The 24,187-nt window shown below is 33.6% G+C and overlaps 1 protein-coding gene across 1 annotated transcript; it reads left to right on the forward strand.

Annotated features, from left to right (window-relative positions):
* The first annotated feature begins 919 nt into the window (after positions 1-919).
* On the forward strand, positions 920-17,598 carry LOC147803313 (uncharacterized). The gene is made up of 4 exons (XM_087150488.1): positions 920-1,102; positions 15,380-15,476; positions 15,651-16,127; positions 16,574-17,598. The coding sequence occupies exons 1-4, from the start codon at positions 920-922 to the stop codon at positions 17,596-17,598; spliced, it is 1,782 nt and encodes a 593-aa protein (XP_087006614.1).
* The last annotated feature ends 6,589 nt before the right edge of the window (positions 17,599-24,187 follow it).

Below are 24,187 nucleotides of genomic sequence, written 5' to 3' on the forward strand. Positions count from 1 at the left end.
TTTTAACCTTTCTATGCGGTTTTTTTCTTTTTTTTTTTGTGTACAGATGATTTCCGTTTTATTTAGTGAAGCCAACATATATATTACGCTTGATTTCAGAATTTTTACTTTTCTTGCAATTTAATGGAAATGTAATCTTCGCATTAAATTCAAATCTTTGCACTCAGTTCAGTTGAATATTTCCTTTTTTTATATAATTCGAGTCTTGTAAGAACTAATTCTTCATAAATAAATGTCAATAATAAATTAAAGTTAGAATCACGATTTCCGTAAATAAATATTCAAAACTTATGCTTCTTTGTTAAAATTGCATCTTTCAATTGTATTTTAATCCAATTTTTAGATGTAAGAAAATCGCCTCGCGAAAAACAAATACCCTACTGATATGAAAATGGCATTTGATTTAAAGTGACTTTCAAAGCGCTAACTTTGCTTTCTGGTTGATAAGCATATTAAGAATGCTTAGGAATAAAACCATACTTTATTTATTACATTTCCAATCAACCATCTATAATATTGAGTTTAACCTAATACTTTTCCACACTAGTGTATTAATATATATTAATATATTTGGAGTACAAATTAGTTCGGTCCGTTTTTAAAAGATGGCTCTGACTGTTATGAATGTTTCATAGTGACAGTTGGTTTCGGTGGTTTCAGAGAGTTTAAACATCTGTCAATAATATTCAGTTAATATCGCTTTGAGTTTCATACAAAAACCCTGTTTTTTACTTTGCTGAATATTTCAAATTTTGTGGTAACTAAGCAGCATTTGCGGGAGGTTTATGTTTCTGCTTCAATTGGAAGAAAAGTGCAGCTGAAGCGCATCGATTACTTGTAGAAGTTTATGGTGACAATGCTCCAACTGATAAATCATGTAAGGGAATGGTTTCGACGTTTCAAGAATGGTGAATGAAGAATGATGAATAGTGTTGTATACTATGAGTTGCTACAACCTGGTGATTCCATTACGGGCGGTCGGTATAGGCCGCAATTGATTCGTTTGAGTCGTGCATTACGAGAAAAACGGCCGGAATACGAGCAAAGAGCTGACAAATTTATTCTTCTGCATAATAACAGTCGGCCTGATGTCGCAAAAGTCGTAAGAAATTGTTTGGAAACGCTCAAGTGGGATATTTTACCGCACCCGCTGTATTCACTGGACATTGCTCCTTCTGATTACTGGTTGTTCCGACGGATGCAGCATGATTTGGCAGGTCACCAGTTCACTTTTTTCGCAGAAATCGAAAATTGGCTCCTAACTTGGATCACTTTAAGAGACGAGACATTTTTTCGAGATGGAATTCGAAAATTGTCAGAGAGGTGGTGGAAAAAGTAGCTAGTGATGGACAATACTTTGAATTATCTGTTCATTCATTTTGTTCTGAAATAAATGCATTTTTGATCACAAAAAAAGGACGGAACTAATTTCTACTCCCAATATAATAATAACTGAAACTCTAAGATGACTGAAACAAATTAGTCATCTTAGAGTTTCAGTTTTTCTCTTCGCATTTTCTTTCATAAGTTTGCAATAGAAAAAGGTTTTAGTTTACTAATTCCATTGTTTTAGATATCCATAGCCAAATGACGAAACAGCAAAATTTGGCGTTTATCTATATATTTTGAGTTCGGATGGGCTTTAGCTCTAATGAATCCTCAATATCTCGGGCTCAGGTGGACTAGGATTAAAAAAATCCGTTCCCGGACTTTTAAAAGCTAGTCCGAGCTCATATCTATCAGGTAATCTAGTGACCGGACAAAGTTAAGAAAATAATCATGGATATTTTAAAAAGGAAAATAATGGAAAGAGTTAAAATGCCGTCACAGTGAAAACCCATTAAACTAAATAAACTCAGTTAATAAAAGGCAAAAAGGTTAGAATTGCGAATAAAAACAAAATGAAATAATTTTTTTTCTAACCGTCATTGAACAGCAGACCCAATTTTATGGCTTTACGACTACTGATGTTCAACTCCGTAGCCTTGTCATTTTGAACCCAATCCAGAAGACAAGGGAACTCCTGGATCGAGTAATAGGAGAAATTTACCTTTGAGGAGGACATTTTGATTTAACTAAGTCACATTTGCGTTACATGGAGAGGAAGACCCCGAGAACCTCCCACGGTTTGCCTTGGTAGACGGATCATGGGTTAGAGTCCTCTAGCCCATTATCCGTCTACCACTGAGGATTTTTCATGTCAGCACTGTGGTCGGTGTAAGCTAGCCTGGGATTCGTCATAACTGGGATTCGAACCCGGTTCTCCTCATTGGAAGGCAAACGCTCTATCCCCTGAGCCATCGCGACTGGAAAAAAGGAAGTTATTGAAATGGGAATTCTTGGATAACATGTGAGATAGCAATCTCTATGTGAAAGGCAAAAACTGTGAGGGGGCCAATTTAAAAAAATCAAAAATATTTTGAAGAGTCTATTTTGAAGATGTAAAATTTTATTAAGGAATCCTTTCACTTTAAGATATTTTATGAAAGCTAAAATTTTTCGAAAAATTATTTTTTAAAGGGTCAGTTTTAACTACTAACTAAGAAAAGTGAGAAGTGTTCGTTACAGGACCCTAATTTCGTCTAAAATATACCCTCGATCATGAAACATATGAAATTTTTCAGGAAATGGAAATCCGGTGTTTTCGTAAAGATAACACAGTAGGAAATTTCCCTTAATACGCGAAATCCGGCATATCATTTAACAAACGAAATAAATCAAATTACTTCTAAGAATAAATCAGAAAAAAAAACATACATCGCACGATTTAAAATACAATATTTTTTTCTTCTTTCTAACGGCAAAAAGATATTTTTTTTCGTAAATCAGCTTTATTAATTCGAAGAACTTTTTTTCTTGAACGAGTAAATATCATTCGCAAATAAAGAACAAAATCAAATTATTTTTTCAGGTATGTTTGAATTATTTCTTCAGCCGGAAAGAACGTCATTTTTATCAATATAAGCGAATGATAAACAACCCCTTTGAGCTGTCAGGAAATTTCACACGTGACTTAAAATTAAATGTTGTCATTCGTAAACTTCACGCTACGCTCTCAACAATAGAATTATTTTGTCGAATTATTTTAAATTTTCTAAGAATTTGAGTTTTGAATGAACTGTTTGTTTTCTCAAAATTTATAACAGAAGAGTTAGTCTGTTGAAAGCTTATGTTTATTTATAACTTATTTCATCCTATTATTATAAGTAGTATTTGGTAGTTGTTTACAAAGATTTAGTTCAAGAATATGGGATTCGAAATTATTTTTGAGTGTTAGTATTTATTGGATGGTTGTTTTAGAATTAGTTTTCGAATAAAAGCATGTTCTTATTTGATATACATGGAGAGTATGCTGCAGCTTTTATTAAATTATTGGAATGGTGTTGCTTTTACAGCAAATGTTTATCTAAAAATTGTTCGAATTTTAAAAACCTGAAGCATTATTTCAACTCTTATTTTTTCCGTTTTTTAACGGGGTGGAACGGCTAACCAATTTTTGGATTTACTGCTGTCAATGTTCAGCTCTATACACTGCAACTTTAAACCCAACTCAGAAGACAAGGCAAATCCTCCATCAAGTATTGGGATAAACTATTTTTCGAGGAAATTTTTTTTGATGGAAGAATCTCCGTTTGCGTTCCAAAGAGGGGGGGGGGCATATAAATCTCTGACGGTTAGCCCGATGACAAAAAGATTCTAACCCTTGATCCATCAACCACGGAGAATATTTTATATCAGTATTGTGGTTGGTAAATCTCTATCAATCAGTCATCGCCGGGATTCGAACCAGGGCAGAAGCGAACTTTCTGGCCCAGAGCATCGCGACTCTGGAATCAGAATGGTTTATAGGTATGAAATAACTAAATATGGAATAACTAAATAAGAAATGAGAATGAAATAACTAAATAAGTGGCGTGGATTTTAAAAATATTTTCCCGAAATCCCCATTTGTCATTTTAAAAGTGCATTTTAGTTCATTTCTTGATTAAATTAAGAGTTGATTAAAAAAAACACCATACGTGGACATTCCATATGTTTTGAGAGAGCTTGTGTTTTTATGTTTGTTTTAAAGTTCTTGTTATAAAGTACAAAGTAATACACTATAAAAATATCCTAGAATATGGTAAAATATATAAAAAATTTAAACGCATATTTTTTATGTAATACTTAATAATGTTTACAAATTTAAAATAATTGAAATTTTTAAAAAAATTATTTCATTACATCAAACAATTTATTTTCTTCTAAATTACGATTTTCTTAGCAAAAATAGTATTTTTTTCCACATTTTTAAGCTCGGGTCTTAGAAATGTAATTCATAAATTAACAATTCCCGTAATAATTTAATAGAAGCATGGACTCTACTTCACTCATGTTAAAGGGAAGTTTATACCGTGTACCTTAACACGGCATAACCTTCAGTTTAGTGCGTTAAGTGTTCACAAAGTGCGTTAAGTGTTCATTTTTCAAAAAAAAAAAAAGACTGAATATGAAAAGATATCCTCTAAAACAGGGGTTTCCAACTGCATGAGGCCGGGGGACACAATTTAAAACACAAATCAAATGGCGGGCCGCAACTTTATCAAAATTTTTTTTTGGACTCTTTTATGTTTGAGGGAACATTAAATATTACTGTCAGAGTTTTACCAAGTTGTACGAAACAAAAGTATTGAATTACAAATTAAAATAAGAAGTGGATTTTGAAAAATATTTATTTGTTATTAATAATATTTTTAAAAATATTAAATAAATAATAAAAATTCGGTCTAAAATAACTTAATGTGCACCTATGTATTAAACAATTAATGTGCAACAGATATGTACGAGTAATTGTTAAGGTATTAAAACTTACATAGTAGCACATAAAATGTTTAATGAGAAAATTGAGGTTTTGTCTGCTGCAACCACCGGAGAATATATATTTAAATTTAAAATTTACAAATGTGTGTGAAAATATTTTCGTCCAAAATGAGTGGTTTTAAAAAGTTAAATATGAGAATTTCTTCGAGAAAATTTCTGATATGCACATGCTAAGTTATATTAACAAAATACAAAAAAAAAAATGAAATAAGAAAGAGCAACATACACGATTATTTTTGTATTTGAATAAATATTTTCTTGGATGCAAAACCTGAGATATAATTTTTTTTCACCTTTGGAATGTTAAATGTCACAGAAACGAAGAAATTAGGTTTTTATTAACGAGAAAAGTATTTTAAACCCAAATAGATTTTTTACGAAAATTGTCCGTAAAAAAATAACAACTAATATATTTTAGTTCGCGGGCCACAAAAGAAGGCTTCCCAGATTCAGCCCCCGGGCCGCCAGTTGGAAACCCCTGCTCTAAAACATCTAGCGCAGGACTGAAAAAAAAACAGCATCATAAAATCCAATATTTATTTTATTATATTTATTTGAACAACGGAACACAAAACCGAGAACAGTGACCCGCAATGAGAAAAAAAGAAAGTCATTACACAACAAAACATTTCAGTGTAATTAACATAATCCTTAAAAATGGCCACGATAAACATCGCAGGACATGTTTATCAAGGACATTAGCAAGTCCCTTAATTGCGTATTCAATAAATGATCCTACAAATAGGGTTTTATTTCATATATTGGAAATTTTTATAGAAAACTGATTCACACTCAAAATTTTAGAGCAATCATATTATTTAGAATCAATCATATCATTCATTTTATTTTATTATTATATTCATATTAATAGAAAATATAATAAAAGAGGCAAATTTCAACGACATCCTAATGATGGAACATCAAAAATATTTTACAAAGCAGTAATAAAAGCAACATGAGAAATATAGTTGTTACGGTGAATGGCCGACAGCAAGAGAATGTCGACTTTCAACGGTGAATGTCAACAGTCACATAGTCACTTTGGTGAATGTCCGAAATATTTGTTACATCTGATTTGATATTAATTTATTCGATGATATCACTATATTTATTCGATATCTGCTGAGGATAGATTAGAAGAAACATCAGTGCTCGGAGTACCGATTAACCGCATACCGAGCAGTGGCACTTCTCCTTAAAAAACAGTGATGAAGGGCATACCGGGCAAATGTATTCGGGACATATAAAATATATAGGTAGGGCGGGCCAGGAATAACCTGGATAGTAGGGCACTGGGCCCATGTCCAAGAGATCGTGGGTTCGATCCCCGCCGACTTAAGACTCCCCTTGTAGTAAATGTGACTGATGCACGTTAAATCTGTCGAGTCACAAAGTCCTCCATGTTCCCATAACAAATCATACCTCTGCGGGTACTGATCCAGGAGTTTCCTTGTCTTCTGGACTGGTTCAAAATTGCAAGGCTGCGGAGTTGAACATTAGTAGTGGTAAACCCAAAATTGAGTCGGATGTTCAATGACGATTATAAAAAAAGTAAAATGATGTAGTTTATGCCGGGCAAATGTATACCGGGCAGTGGAACTTAACTAGACCTAGAACGCATTTCCGACATTTACCATAACGACTATGTGGAAGTCAACAACGAGCAATTTCGGTCATTCACAGTAACATAGTGTTTACTTCTTAAACATCTCAATCATTTGACATCGAAGCTTTATTACATGCAACAGGGTTTTTTTTCTTCTTTTTCTTTTTTTGCAACAAGGTTGGCAAAATTTAAAAAAAAAAAAACTGAGTTCACGGAATGAAGTTGATGGAAAGGGGTACTTTCTACCATTATGTAAATTTAATCAAACAAGGCGCGAGTTCCCGCTCTGATTTCCTAAACGGGAAATACTTTCTTAAATTAAGAAAGTGATACGTTTTCTTTATACCTTATTTCGAGATTGAAATGTCAAAGTAAGTTGGAGTTAAAGATTAAACAAGTCTTTCACACTAACAAACCCCTCGCTTTTAGCGAATAATGAAGAAAGCAAAAATGGCACAGAATAAAGTAGAACTTACATTTTCTGTATTATTCTGCTTTTAAATTATGCTCCCTGCATCTCGATTTTTCTCTGTTTATAATCTCGAAGAGTTTTTTGTTTGTGTGATATATTTACTTAGTATTCTCAGAATAGTATTAATATCAGCTATGATAATACATTATGAACTATATATAAAAATATATATTGTTCAATAACAGAATTGGAGATTTGCATAATTGGATAATTTTAAAAAAATGAATAAATAAAGATTCTTCTGACTAGATTCTTCAAATAAAATAATTAAAATATCCAAAATAGATATTAATTAATATAATTAAGTTTAATTCAATACAGACCATTTTTTTCTAGTGATGTTATGTTAAAATAAATTGGATTGATTTATAAAAAAACTCATTTAGCTTATTATTTAAAAATACATTTTTAAGACCATATTTTCTGATAGGAAGGTGGTATTGAAGAATTAACCTCAAGCTTGAATTACTATGATAATGAACAAACGACTACAAAAATTCTGACTAAAAAATATACTCGATAAGCAATGATGAAATAAAAAAAATGCCCAGGGGCACGCACAAAATATCACTATAGAGAACATGGAGCGTTAACCTCTCTTTTTGACCGTTTCTATTTGTGTTTACAAAGTACTTCTTTTTTTTCTTCTCAAATATCACATAATATTTAAAAAAAATATAGATTTGCTTTGTTTCAGGTGAAATCAAGCAGTGGCATAACTTTATTGATCACAAATTTTAATGATATTTTTTATGAAAAAGTTTACTAAAATTGCGATGAGGAAGGAGAAAATTTTTAAAATTTGGCTCAATTTAAGGAAATAGCGTAAATATAGATGATATCTCATATATGCTGAAAAAATTTCTTTTATGTATGAGTCAATTTTCTTAATTTTGGTGTTATCAGGAAAAAAAAATCAGAACTGTGTAATTAAACTATTAAAACGTAATTAAACTATTAAAATGGTATAAATAGTTACATTTTATTTTATTTTATAACCGCCGTTCAAGAACCGACCCTATATTGGGTTTACGACTACTAACGATCAGCGCCGTGGTCTTGTAATTTTGAACTCAATCCAGAAGACAAGCGAACTCCTGGATCAAGTATTGGGAGAAATTTGCCTTCGTAAGGGACTTTTTGAGGAAACCAACCAGCATTTGCGTTACATGGAGAGGAAAACCACGAGAACCTCAGTTTGCCAGACGGCAAGGAGACTCTAACCCGTGATCCGTCTACCACTGAAGATATTTTGCGTCACCACTGTGGTCGGTGCAAACCGAATACGGAATTCGTATCAACCAGTCACCGCTGCGATTCGAACCCGGCTCACCTTCGTGGAAGGCGAACGCTCTATCCCCTGAGCCATCACGGCTATACAAATAATTATAAAAAAGAAGCTTACTAAAATTAAGATGAGGAGAAAGTTTTAAAAATTGAGCTCAATTTAGGAAGAAAAAAAATGTTAATAAAGATGATACTTCACGTGTTGCGAAAATCCAACTATTTAGCAAATAGGCAAAATTGGAGGAATGTTACACCCCAATAAGCTATTTTTCTATCTATTAACAAGGAAAAACTGGTTTTGCAATGCGGAGAAGACTGCAGGTTAAAGACTTTTTACGCGCAGAGCCATCAGTGGGTTAAACTTTGTGACGATACCCTATATGGAAATCTCGTTTCCCCTGTTATAACTTGGAATGTAATTCCCTTCTGCATATCTTTGTCTCTAATTCCATATTTCGACACAGGGGAAGGTTATTTAATACAGAACCGATATAATAGTATGGTTTTTTGTATTATTATTTGTACTCTTTTAACGTTCTTTAATTTTTCTATTCTCTATAACTCAACAGTGAGTTAATCTGGTTCTAAATTAACTTATCAAGATAATAACTTGGCATTAATAATTTAACTTAGAACATTTTAACATTTTTAACATCGTAACATTTTTAATTTAACTTACCATTAATAATTTACCTTTAAACATTTTAAACATCTTAACATTTTTAATTTAACTTAGCATTAATAATTTAACTTAGAAAATTTTAACATCTTAACAATTTCAATTTAACATAGCATTAATGATTCAGCAAGCATCACTGGCTGCAGTCAGTCAGCGGGTGGGTGACCACCTTGATCAGCCTGTGCAAGGCTTGAGGGTGCGCGGTATCGGTCCTCGTTCAACTGTTCTACTTTTATAACCGTCATTGAACAGCTTCCCCAATTTTTGGGTTTACGACTACTAACGTTCAACTCAATAACCTTGTAATTTTGGACCCAATCAAGAAGACAAGGGAACTCCTGGAACAAGTATGGGGAGAAATTTGCCTTCTTGGAGGACTTTTTGATAGAACTAATCTGCATTTGCGTTACATGGAGAGGAAGACCACGAGAACCTCCCACGGTTAGCCTGACTGCAAAGGGACTCTAACTCATGGTCCGATTACCACTGAGGATATTTCACGTCTGCGCTGTGGTTCGTGCAAGCAGGATGCGAATTTGTATCGACCAGCCATCGGTGAGATTCGAACCCGGTTCACCTCATTGGAAGACAAACGCTCCATCCCCTGACCCTCCACGGCTCTAAATACTGTTCTAATGTCGACTGCTTGGGTCGACTGTTCAACGGCGGTCATAAAATAAAATAAAATGTCGACTTCGCAGGTCGTTGGGCTACCAAAACAGGGGAGCCATGCAGAGGATCAAAGTCTTTGAACCATCTTTAGGGATGTTTCCCAGACCTTCGTCAATAGGCTGTTGTGCAGCGCTACTGCGACGTTAATAAAGTACCTACAAACCTAATTATCGTGAGAAAAAAAATCCAGCAACTACATATCATTGCTAGCTCAGAACCTGAAATAAAAGTTAAGGAAAAATTATGCAAATTTAAATCTGCTTTTTTCTTTCAAACAATTTTTTTAAAATTGCTATTTAATGGCTATGATTTTTTTTTTCGTTTTTATTTCAGTCGAAAATCAATTTTTTATCTAATGGAGGAAAAAATAAGGATAAAATTTGCTTTTTTGCCACTAATATCAGAAAAATATTTAAATAGGCTGGCCTCAGAACACAATTTATTTTTCAAACTAATTGCGGTGGAGGATAATAAAATATTAGTTTTTTTTTCTCCAGAAGATAATAAACTCTTTTGAAAATATTTTTCAGTCCCTTGATAATATTTGCGCATATTACGAAAAGCGAAAAATCTGTTGACGACTCTAGTGTTTGTTGAACTTTTCAGCACAGAACAATACATATTTTTTTTCTTCCTGTTTTTATAAGATTTCGAAACCTGGCAACAATAGAAGATGGGTATAAAATAAACAACTTCTTAACCAGATCTTTCTAACCGCAAAGCGAATCTGAAAAAAATTTCTCAAGACGAAAAAAAAAAGAAAAGAAAAAAAAAGAAGTGAAATTTATTGTTCCAATATGTCGACAAGAGATGTAATTTTAGAAGAATTATTGACAAACAGAAGATAATCCTATCACACATCATACGTCACAGGTGTGGAAAGGTGACGTCACGTCATTGGGAGCCAATGAGGGCACTTTTCTTTATTTATTTGTTTCTTTTATGTGAGTCGGGGGATATTAGTTTTTGGAAGATGAAAACACTTTTTTTTTTCTTTCCTCCCTCTTTTTCTTTCTTCTTCTTCACGGAACTTGGAAGTTTCATAACCAATTTCTCGTTTCGAGTTTAAGTGATTTGTCCAATATGTGTTCTGTATAGCCTCCGGTTACGTCTAGAAGAAAAGAATGGAACAGGAGGGGGTAACTAGTCGCTATAGCGAGAGTAAAAAGTCGTCTGATGCCAATTTAAGAGAAAAGATTGGGGTTCTTGGAAGCCCTAATATTTTTCGATTGGATTGAAACTAAAATTTTATGGGGAAGTTTTACAAGTGCCGTCTTAAGTTGAAAGTTTTCAAAATGTTTCAAAATTACTTTTCTTGTAACAGTGGGCTTATTTTATATTTACGAAGAGGACTATTGAAATGTTTTGTTGCTATCTGATAAGTTTTGCAATACATTTTAGGGAGAGAAAATTATTTTTTTCTTCATAGAAATAGGTTTTTTTAAAAAAAATGATGAATGGCTTGCGTATTCCAGATAAAATTCAATTTTGTCAACTCTAAATTGAATTTATGACAATGACTACGAAGATAACATTTTAAAAGAGTCTTTAAATATGACCACCTGAGGTACAATTTTACCTCTTAAAAATTAATATTCCTTTACCAAGTGTAATTGCCTCTTTAAAAATACAATTGGAATCAACCTCGTTTTCATCACCATAAAAATTATAAGAAGGTGAAGATATGTGATTCACGTAATCTTTTGGGCAGTTAGTTTTATAACACTTAAATATCTCATTATCTGAGTTTTGAAGATGTGGAGATAATTTATACGTAAAATTAAAAATTTTAGAGATAATTTATTCGTAAAATTATGTAGAGATAATTTATACGTAAATTTAAACAAATTTGCGTGTTGTAGCGTGTCTACCACTAAAATTTTTCAATTCCAATTCCCTAGTATATAAGACATGTTAAATTCATTCTATGTTGTCATTGTCGATGACACTCGGCCCACATTGGTGACCCGGACGTGATCTAAACTCGGCTACATCGATAGATGATCCTCATTAAACAATTAACTTGCGATTTGTGACTTTGACATTGTCCGTATTACGCTGTTGCTACTCAACTTCGATCGCACACAACGCCAGTATGTATACACTCGACTGCTAATGGTAACACAGGAGCAACCACGGCCGTGTACTTAATACAGCTTTCACTATTTGCACTCAAAGTCCGGTGATTTTAATACAGCTCTCCCGGCTCCTCACGAAACAGCAATGAATCAACTAGTGATATCCGTTCATCGAATTCTATCAAAGATGAAATTCTATGTGGGGGAGTACTGTAGTAAGCTCTAAAATTATGACATTCAGCGGGAATCTAAATGAGTACAATTGAGAACAAATGACGTAGCCCGATTCTTGATTTTTCAATTATGTTTTAACAAAAACATTTTAAAAATTAACTTTTCTCATTGACTTAATGGAAGCTATTGTTTTAAAATGAATTATCGACGAAATATATACTAGTCTTATATACTAGTGAATTCGTTTTGTCAAGCATTTTAAAGATTGCAGCAGTGATATTTGCTAGCTTATAGCTCTAATAGAAAAAAGCTCTAATAATTGCCCGCTCTGCAATAATTAATTATTTTTTATATTCGTTATGCCAGCCTTCCTGAATGATCAACGTGATCATACAGCATGTCGTCACCAAATTAGTACTACTGAGGTAGAGCCCCTGAATTAGACTTATAGAATTGGACTTATGAATTAGAGTTGATAGTATAGGAGCCTTATGCTGAAGTAATCTGAATCCGGGATTATTTTGTTTATAGTTAGGCACTTAAAACGCGTTTCTACAAAATTAAATAATTTAAAATTAAACGGTAATTGAAAGATTAAAAAATACGTTTTCAATTGATAAGGAAAATTAATGAAGAAGTTTTAACTAAATCGTTGAGGAAAAACATTAAATGTCACCAATATTAAAAGGCATTATAATTAATTTTGGTAATAGTTACTAATTGAAATAAAATGCTATGCTATGAACTAAAAAGCAGAATTACTGGGAAAGAAAGTAATTATTCGTTATGGAGAGCTGTAAAATATCGCAATACTATTATTGACACGAATTAAGTTTAATTTTGATGATTTAAGATGATGAAAGGGTAAAAAGTAGGAGAATCGCTGTATGGACAAGTGAGGTATTGTTTCTCGTGTATTCTTACGCTGATTGGAATGAGATGTAAACAAAGTTGATAGAGTTGCTTGTTCTAAAGTTATAAGAGATTTTATGCTTAAAAAGTACAGTTTTGTACCTGAGACTATAAGTGCGCTACGCAGACAAGCATTGTTTTAGATCTCATGTACCGTGTAAAGTTTTCTCAGTGTACTTTAGACTTGTGTTTTCCTGTGTATCATCGGATTTACATCTTCATTTCAACATTTGAATTTTTGAGATATTGTATTTCTTATTTAGTTTTTCCTTTATGGAGTCTCGGGGTACAGTCAGCTTTTAGCTTAACCGCTAACTACAGAAATGTGTGTTAGCACACAGCGAGTCCCCTGATGAAGTGTTGTTTTTGCTAACATACATATCTTGAGCCGCGATAGTTCAGGGGATAGAGTGTTTGCCTTCCAACGAGGCAACCCGGGTTCGAATCCCAGTCGATACGAATTCCGCATCCGACTTGCACCGACAACAGTGCTGACGAAAAATATCCTCAGTGGTAGACAGATCATGGGTTAAAGTCCCCTTTCCGACAGGCTATCCGTGGGAGGTTCTCGTGGTCTTCCTCTCCATGTAACGCAAATGCGGGTTAGTTCTATCAAAAAGTCCTCCAAGAAAGCATATTTCTCGCATTCTTGATTCAGGAGTTCCCTTGTCTTCTGGATAAGGTTCATAATGACAAGGCTACGGAGTTGAACATTAGTTGTTCGTAAACCCATAAAATTGGGTCAGCTGTTCAGCGATGGTTATAACATAAAGAAAACATACATATCTTTAAAATTACGTTTTGCTTATTTTTGGTATCCAACTTTTTTTATTTTAATTGTTAACATAAGACAAATTTGGTTTTATATACTTTTAGCGTTTTTCCTTTTTGACTTATTATTTTAAAGTTTTATCCTAAAATTTTGATCTTAAAATTTGTTAAAATCAATTTCGTAAATTGATTGGATTTTATTAACGAATTAAGTGATATTATTTTTCCTCCAAACACTTTTAAACGCGATAGTACGGATTTGATTAACCCTGCATATTGTCTCTGGCCAAATTATCAGACTGTATGAAAAATCTTAATTATCAGGTGATACTATACAGCATTATTGTTTTTAGTCAACTGAAACCGGTTTGCACTTGCCTACGTTTGTGAATGTAACAAGTACAAACACGAATGTAAACAAGTGCAAACCGGTTTCAAACACGTAAAACAAATAAAGCTGTATAGAGTATCACCTGATAAATAAGATTTTACATAGAATCTTAGAGTGCGTCCTATAATTCAGCCTGGTACTGTATGTTAGCAGATTGAACCTTGTTTCTAGTTCAGAATGTTGAAAGAGAAATACCTACATATCATCTTTCCGAAAAACGCGAACTTACTAAACCGAACTAGAAACTGCTCAGATTTATCTTTAGAGACAGTGTCACCCTGCATCATACGTTGAAAAAGTTAAGTGCATTCTCCCTACTCCAAATGCTTGTATGCAAAGATAATGTCTACTGTTGTTTCCTTTTTCATGATATCTATTCTATGCTCATGTTATTCTTCATTTTAACTTTGTAAGTTTATAGTAGCTAGTTTATAGTAACCTGATAAGTTTATAGTAACCTGGTAAGTTTATAGTAGCTTCTAATTTACGCTTTCCCACAGTATCTTAATGAAGTGTGCTGGACTAAAAACAGGCTCTAAGAGCCCGATCTTAGCTTACTTTTTCGAAGAAGTCTTGGTGACATTGCACTCCGCTATGCTCCTTAACATGATGACTATATGATGTTTTTGACGACTATAATATAACTACTATATTTAAGGACTTTATTATGTGATGTCTTTGACGACTACTATATGACTACTATGTTTGAGGACTTGACTATGTGATGTCTTTGACAACTACTATATGAGTATTATGTTTAATAACTTGACTATGTGATTGATGTTTTTGACGACTACTATATGACTATTATGTTTGATGACTTGACTACGTGATTGATGTCTTTGACGATTACTATATGACTACTTGTTTGATGACTTGACTATGTAATGTCTTTGACGACTACTATATGGCAACTATGCTTGATGACTTGTCTTTGACGATTACTATATGACTACTATATTTGATGATTTGACTATGTGATGTTTTTGACGACTACAATATAACTACTATATTTAAAGACTTTATTATGTGATGTCTTTGACGACTACTATATGACTACTATGTTTGAGGACTTGACTATGTGATGTCTTTGACGACTACTATGTTTGATGACTTTACTATGTGATGTCTTTAACGACTACTATATTTGATGGTTTGACTATGTGATTGATGTCTTTGACAACTACTATATGAGTATTATGTTTAATAACTTGACTATGTGATTGATGTTTTTGACGACTACTATATGACTATTATGTTTGATGACTTGACTATGTGATTGATGTCTTTGACGATTACTATATGATTACTTGTTTGATGACTTGACTATGTGATGTCTTTGACGACTACTATATAACTACTATATTTGATGACACGACGATGTAATGTCTTTGACAACTACTATGTTTGATGACTTGACTATGTGAGGTCTTTGCGATTACTATATGACTACTATGTTTGATGACTTGATCCCGAGAGCTATGCCGGCGGTGGCTTAGCTAATGGCAGGGTCACTCAAGCCGGACAGGTCGGAGGGGAGACACCAGACAAAGAGGAACACCCTGGTCCACCAGGTTGGGGGTTAGGCGTGGGGCTAACAACCCCACCCTGTGAAAAATCCATTGTTCAGAAAACACTAACAATACGAAAAAGCTGGGGTGCTATAAAGGATAACGGAAACGGACAATAGAAACGGACCAGAGATTTGAGATTCGGAACTTGGAATGTGTTGAGTTTATTTCGAACAGGCACTGTGAAACAACTGCAGAGGCAATGTGATAAATATAGATTGGATATTTTGGCAATTCGAGAGGTCAAATGGAAAGAGAGCGATATTACTGATCTAGGAAATTATACTATTTTCAACAGTTCCAGCTCTCCTAGGAACTCTCACGGCATTGTGAGAAAAGAAGTAAAGAGTGAAGTAATTGATTTTAGGGCAGTTAATGAAAGAATCTGTATATTAAGGTTGGGAGCAAAATTCTTCAACATTACCTTGTTTAGTGTACATGCTCCTACCGAATATGCTGAGGACGAACAAAAGAACGAATTCTATGAAGATCTCAATAGGGAAATTTCAAAGGTATCAAGACATGATGTAAAGATAGTGTTAGGAGACTTAAATGCTAAAATTGGAAGAGAACCCTGGTTTAGACCAACTACAGGCCTGCATGAAACCAGCAACGAAAATGGAGTAAGAACGGTAGATTTTGCAACTAGCAGCAGTATGATTATTAGTAGTACATGTTTTGATCATAAGAGGATTCATAAGGAAACATGGACTTGAATAAACGAAGAATCAAATTGGGGATTGATTTTAATTGATAAAAGACATGGCTCGGATGTCAGGTGAGCGGATTGTGATAGTGATCACTTTTTGGTTGTTATGAGATATAGACAGAGGAGAATGTCAAAAACCCGAAACAGCAAGGGGGAAAAGCAGAAGAAATTTTACGTAAAGAAACTAAAAAATAAGAATTTCAGAGATAGCTATGGCAGAGCATTGGATGCGAAGATTGATGATGAGTACCTAGGGAATACAGAGAATTTGTCAGTGGAAGAGAAGTGGGAAACATACAAGAATATTATTATAAACTTGGCTGAAGAATCCATGGGAAGCGAAGAAAGGAAAGGGAAAAAGAATGGTTTGATGCAGAGTGTGAAATCCTAGTTGATGAAAAGAATAAAGCGAGGGAAAGGTTAATTGCCCACAATACAAGAAACAACGAAAAAGTGTACAAGGAAAAGAGAAAACTAGCCAAGAGAGTTATTCGTACCAGGAAAAGAGCACCGGAAAAAGAAAAGATACAGGAAGTGGAGGACCTATCTGCGATAGGAGACATCCGTGGAATGTATGCAAAATTAACTTCTATAAGAAGAGGGTACCAACCACGAACCACACTTTGTCGTAGAAAACATGGAATCTTAGTTGGAAAAGAAGACGAAATTTTGGAAACGTGGACAGAACATTTTGAAAGCCTTTTAAACTGTAATGTAGTAATTGGACAAATGGAAGGTGACTTAGTTACATCAGAGAATGATTGTGAACCGTTAGAGATGGAAGAAGTTAAAGAAACAAATAAAAAGTTACGTAATGGAAAAGCACCTGGAGAGGAATTAATTTCCTCAAAACTAATAAAATATGGCAGTGAGAAGTTATCCAAAATGGGGTATGACCATGTAAATGAAGTCTGGGAGAATGAACAGATGCCAAACGAATGGAACAGCTCAGTGATATTCCCAATTTTGAAAAAGGGAAACATACTGGACTACAATAACTATAGAGGAATCTCCCTGCTTAACCTGACTTACAAAGTATTAGCGAAAGTCATAGCTGCAAGACTTAAGCCATTGATAGAGAGAGAAATTGGAGACTACCAATGTGCCTTCAGGCTGAATAGATCAACCATAGACCAGATATTCAGCATTAGAAATATCTTGGAAAAATTCAAGGAAATGAATGTTAATGTCTATCAGCTCTATGTCGATTTCAAGCAAGCATATGATTCAATAAATAGGGAATTGATGCTACAGACCTTACACGAGTTTAACATCCCTCATAAACTAATAAGGTTGATTAGAATGACAACTTCATCTACTCTAGCGAAAGTAAAGGTACAAAATAAAATGTCCAGGGAATTTGATATTGTGACTGGATTGAGACAAGGGGGACATTCTGTCAACCTTGTTGCTTAATGTATGCCTTGAGAAAGTGATGCGTAACACGGTATCAAATAGCGGAGGTACTATTTTTAATAGAACGAAACAAGTCCTTGCTTTCGCCGATGATGTAATATTGATAGCAAGAAGTAAAACTAGTTGACCTTTTCAAAGACTTAATTAAAGAAGCTAGTCTTTTTGGTTTAGAAATAAATAGTGATAAGGCCAAATACATGATAATGGATTGTAGGGGAACGGACACAGAACTACAAATCAATGAAATGACAAAATTTGAGAGAGTTAGGGAATTTAAGTACTTGTGTTCAGTTGTCACTGAAAACAATGATATTATGCCAGAGATTAAGCAAAGACTAAATGCTGGAAATCGCAGTTATTTTGCACTTAAGAGATTGCTAACATCATAAGTAATAACGAGAAAAACAAAGCTTCAGGTTTATAAAACTATAATCAGATCAATCGTTATCTATATGGATCAGAGACGTGGACTCCAACCCAGAAACAAGAAAAAATGCTGATTACCTGGGAAAGAAAAATTCTTAGAACTACTTTTGGACCTGTCAAAGAGGGTGATCTGTGGAGAAGGCGATAAAATTTTGAAATTACAAGACTATTTAAAGAAAAAGATATAATCAACTATGTAAAAGCAAAGAGAATTCAATGGCTAGCACACCTTGAGAGAACAGAGGCACTAAGAAGATATTCAAGGGGCAGTGCCAGGGCCAAAGGAAAAGAGGAAGGCTGGTCAAAAGATGGTTTGACGAGGTGGAAAAAGACCTTAAGACTCTAAAAGTCCGAAACTGGAAACAAAGAGCTAGAAATTGGAGGAAAATTGTTAGTGAGGTCATGGTCCGACATGGACTGTAATGCCAGAGAGTTAGTTAGTTAGTTTGATGACTTGACTATGTGATGTCTTTGAATATTTTTTGCTATATGTGTACTCATTTTAACCGAAGGTTTATTACAGCACTCTAGCTAATTTCAACAAGTGATAATAAGCCATTACAGCACACAAGCTTGCAGATTTATGTATCTATTGAATAAAGACCAGAGCATCAGACAATAATTGTAATTACATCTATCAATGCTTTTCTACAGAATTCAAAACGGAGATGAATCTTGACGGTGGATGAAATAAACAAAATTAACGGTATTTTCATTTCGCGAAAACCCTAAAACCATTTCCGTTTAATATGTCTACGGTTGGCAATGTTCGATGCCATTACTGAAAGTGACTCCCCCCGACGAAAAAAAAAGAAAAATAAAACAGCAATACTAAAAATGTCCTTCCTAAAACTGTCAGCACTTTTCTCATTAATCTAAGTACCTACTTCTTATATTCATTTCTCGCTCTGTCGGCATATGAAAGTATAAGAAGAAGAAAAAAGTTCGCCAGCACATCCCACGTGAAGTCATGACTTGTCTCCACAGAAAATTGAGTCTCACATTTTATGCGCTACATTCGAAACGTCTTGAGGCGACTTAATTCTTGCGGTGAAAAGGACTCTGGGAAAAGTTAGGTGCGCAGTTTTCTTCTTCTATTTGAATTTCAAATTCCTTTTTCCTGTTTCTTTACTTTTCCGGAATTGCGTTGGTTTTTCTTTTGCGGTTTTCCTCACTCAAACGGGATCACTCCCGAGAATTTCTCCGAGGGATTCCGGAGCGAAAAGTTTTGTCTGTACTCACGAAAATGGTAGCGTTTTTGCGCCGGTTCAAAAATTTGATTTCGGAAAAACTGGAATCGTTTTCCTTATTTTTTTTTTATTTCTTTTCGGATTATCTTTAGAAACTTAAGATGTTGAATATGTTATTCTGTTTTGTTTTTTGTTGGTAGAAATCAATAAAATAAATTTACCATTTATGCTTGTTAACATTTTCCAGATTTTTTTAAAAAAATGTTGAATTTCGAAATTTCTAAAGAGGTTAGTTAGAATTGTGCAAAGGCTGGTTAAGAAAATATTACCCAACATTCATTTATTCTTTAAAATTCAGATAAGATTTTACAAAAAATTACAGTTAATACAATTTAATATAAAACAATATTAACAGTAGAAAAAAAATATAGCAAAATATATGTTACGGTGAATGATCGAAATCAAGAGAATGTCGACTTTCACCGGTGAATGTCAACAATCACATACTCGCTTTGGTGAATGTCCGAAATATTTGTTACATTCGATTTGATATAAACTTATTCTTTGATATTTTTAAATTTATTCGATATTTTAATCTCTGCTGAGGACAGATTAGAAGAAACATTAGTGTTCGGAGTACCGGTTAAACGCATACCGAGCAGTGGCACTTGACCGTAAAAAAACATTGATGTAGGGCATACCGGACAAATGCATACTGGGAAGTGGCCCTTAACTAGACCTAGTATATATTTTGGACATTTACCAAAGCGATTATGTGATTGTCAACATTCACTTGTTTCGGTCATTCACAGTGACGTATATAACATAAATACAGGGCATGGAATTTCAGCACTAACCAGACCAAAATGTTTGCTCGCCGCTACTTTCATAAAAATAGTTTTCAAAATATTAACAGATGTAGTATAAAGAAGGTTTTGGTGATCAAAATCGTAAAAGAATGTAGAAAATTAAAAAAAAAACACTTTATTGCTAAAAATTACTGATATTATTTAAAAAAAGTTCCAATGATTCCAATGTTATAGCCATATATCATTAAAATACAAAAGAATAATCAGAAAATTAAGACATCTGAAATGCTCTCATACATTTAACAGAATTTTTGTTAAGTAATCTTTTGTCCCGCAGTGGACTGATCGTTAAGACGCGGTTCCCAGCAGATCACCGAAGTCAAGCATCACTGGCTACGGTCAGTGTGCAGGTGGGTGACCACTTGGATCAGTCTGCGTAGGGACCGAGGGTGTGCGGTATTGGTCCTCGTTAAACTGTGCTACCGTAAAGTGCTCGACTTCGCGCGCAGGTCGTCGGGCTACCGAAGCGGGGGTGCCATCCCCTCCGCAGAGGATCAAAATTGTGATGGTATGTCTTCGGATCATAAACAGGAATGTTTCCCAGACCGTCGCCAATAGCCCATTGTGCAGATCTAGTGCGACGTAAATTAACAACAACAACAAGTAATCTTTTCTTTTACTATTCTTTTTTTTCATTCTGCTTCTTTTAATAGAGGGCGTTGTTTTCTTTTGTTTTAAAACTTCCTTTGCATTTAGTTTGTTTGTGAAATCGCTGTTTGACCGGTTTAACGTGAGTTTTTATTTTCTCAATATTTTGTTGAAATTTCTTTTCTGATTTGGTTTTATGTATTTCATGTATTTCTTCCTGGACTTCTACAAAACCTTCGGGATACTGAGAGAGTTAATTTCGGCATTAGTCCTCTCTTTCAATAGAAAAGGGCTTGTTTTATGACTTCCGAGGCCGGTACCTCCTGAAGACGTCGGCATAGGGGGTCATATTTTTATTTCCATTGTTTTCTTTATTGCTTCAATTATTCTTTCTTTTCAAAATTCTGCTGCTTTTAAGCGCGTTTCTTTCAAAGATAGTTCTGTCAATTTAGAATTTAATATTTTGTATTCTTTTACTAACAGTTAATTTTTGTACAGCGTTGCTTTTCGACACTATGTCAATTTCAGGTCCAGCATCAAACTGTTAGGAAGAATCAATTAATAACTGAGCAAATCATTCAAGAGTTTCTGTAAGTCTTAAAAGAGTTTCTGTAAGTCTTAAAAGAGTTTATGTAAGTCTTAAAAGAGTTTCTGTAAGTCTTAAAAGAGTTTCTGTAAGCTGTCTTCAGCATATTATGACAACTGAAACCTCTCTCACAAGCAAATGGGATCACTGGTGCGTGTTAAAGTTGAGCTAAGCTTCTTCACATAAGTAACAATGTTATTTAACGTGCAGTTAATTAAATACATTGCCGTGGATTTATTATTTTCTTTATGTATTTTAATGTAACCGTGATGCATATTTGCTTTGAGTAAGTGGTGAATTCGATGCATAATTAGTTTGTTTATGTTCCACATGACTTTGTACCTGCCTTTGTGTTAAGTCTCTGTGTAAATACATAGCGAAATAATTGAAATCTTTGAAAAAGAATCTTTGTGAAAGAGTTTAGAATGCGTCTCTTACAAGAATTGATACTTGACGGGCTTGGCTTAATCGAAATAGAATGAAAAGAACAATTGCTAACGTAAACAATTGCCAAGTTTCAACAGCCAATCAGGATCGAGATGCCCACACAACGTCACTATTCCATTGGAACTGATAGAAAGCTTTCCTTAATGACTCGCATTATTTACTGTATATTACGTAATAGTTATGGAAATGTAAATATTTAAAAATCTGGTCATTCGTCTTTAGGGCGTTGCACACACTTTGCATCAAGACTCGGAACATCAGCTGCGGTCAAGCTAACACGAAATGAAGTCAAAATGTCATCTCCTCAACTTTTTCCCCCCATTTCTTTCCCCTCACTTACATGCCGCAATTCTCTTGCAGTCGTGGCACAAATTTGAATGACAAAAGGAAGAGGCTGCAGATGCTCCAGAATTGTTTGTGGCATGCATCTCCCTCCTTCATTTCATTCCAAAGAAGGAAAAAAGAAGAAGAAAAAAAATAACCCATATTTTTCTTACAAATGGAAATTTCCCGTGGACTTGCTGAGTCACTGCTATTTTTTTTCTCTCCATTGGTATGCTCTTTTTTTTCGTATTCTATTTGTTCTTTTTTTTTTCTATGGGGTTCGCCTGCTGCTCTTTCTGTGGTATTTGATTCCATTTCTTCCTTTTTTTTTCCTGAGTAAGAAGGAGAAGACAAACAAAAACGGGAGTAATGGGCAAATTGAATTTCTAGTTAGAATGTAAAGTTGGAGAAAATTTTTCAGAAAGGTCACGCTCCGTGCTTGCAATTTATTATACATTTTCTTCAAAATATTCTTCCCCCCTTCTGTACCTCGTTTTCTATAGCATCTGGGTGATGTGATGTTTACAATATGAAAGCTTAAAATAAATGAATGATTTTTTTAATGAACATTTCGTTTAAATTTTTTCATGCAATCAGTGCTCTGAAAATAAATAAATACTGAAATAGATTCTCCAGTTTTTTGTTTAAATAGAAATAAATATTTGTATTTTTAAGACAACAAGAAGTTAAAACCCGGTGGTTTCAGTGGTTTTCATCCACTGTAAAAGTACTTTAAATGGAAATTCATAATAACAGATGGAATAATAACTTTAGGGAGCTTGTCGTTATGAGAAAATACACGTATTTAATGTTAAATTATCAGTAACAGTACTAAATAAGTGAAATAGACCAATTTATCACTTTTTCTATTACTTGGAACAGTTATTTTGATTTGAAATGTATATCTGGAATAGACTGCTCTTGCCTGCCGATTTTAGACTGAATTATGTAGCTCTGTACTCTATAAACACTAAAATGTCGACAACAGCAATATTTGAATAACAAGTTTCAAAATTTATAATAGTAATGATCCCAGAAAAAAGTAGCATTAATAGCATTTGATGTCATTGACAACAGCGAATGTTGATTTTAGTTAATGTTCCAAGGAGAAAAAAAGGAGTAAATATTTATGTCATTGATAATAGCGAATGTTGATTTTATCTAATGTTCCAAGGAGTAAATAAAAGGAATAAAAATTGGTGCAATTGTTAACAACGAATGTTGATTTTATCTAATATTCCAAGGAGAAAATGAAAGTAATAAAAATTAATGTCATTGATATCAGCGAATGTTGATTTTAACTAATGTTTCCAAGAAAATTTAAAAGAAATGACAATTGATGTCATTGATAACAGCGAATGGTGATTTTAACTAATTTTCCAAGGTTAAGAAAAAGAAATAACAATTAATGTCATTGATTTCAGCGAATGTTGATTTTATCTATTATTCCAAGGAAAAAATAAAATGAATAACAATTGATGTCATTGTTATCCTTGGTAACTTTAAAAGAAAACGATTACTTGATACCGTGTGGGCTTGAATGGATACTCAACGGCTTTAAACATTTTGCTTACGGTTGGTACAACATATAGACCACATGTGATGATACAACACGGAGCATCGTAAGCAGAGGATTAGTATAGAATCTTTTCATATTCTAGTATAATTATGTTTGGTTAGATCATGAACTATGAATATTTTTTAGCATTTATTTATGATGAACATATTTATGAGATTATGAACGAATGCTTCTCTGTATGCAGTTTTAAAGTTGTGTTTTCTTCTTATTTCATTAAAAAAATGATAGCATTGCTTGAGTTTATGTTAGTGTTTTGATTGTTTTTTTCAATATTGTGCATTTAAGGAGTAACGTAAATTGCCTTAACAAATATGTTATTTTAGGTTACAGTGTTTCTGTGATTCTTGTTTACTATATTTATTCACGCGATAAATTCTACTGTAAACAGAAAAGTAATCTACATAAATAACTTGTTTTTTGAAAATTTATTATTTAGTTTGAAATGATTAACAGTGCTTCCATCCTTATAATTTTGTAATTAATTCAAATCAATTTATAAGCAAGTAGAACGATGAGGAATTTAAAATATAAAATCAATCGTAATTTACTCCTTCAAATGAACTTTTATCTTCATTAACAC

This window comes from Parasteatoda tepidariorum, chromosome 9 (genome assembly GCF_982258835.1).
Source record: "Parasteatoda tepidariorum strain Cologne lab strain chromosome 9, Ptep-v5.0, whole genome shotgun sequence".
Classification (NCBI taxonomy): Eukaryota; Metazoa; Arthropoda; class Arachnida; order Araneae; family Theridiidae; genus Parasteatoda; species Parasteatoda tepidariorum.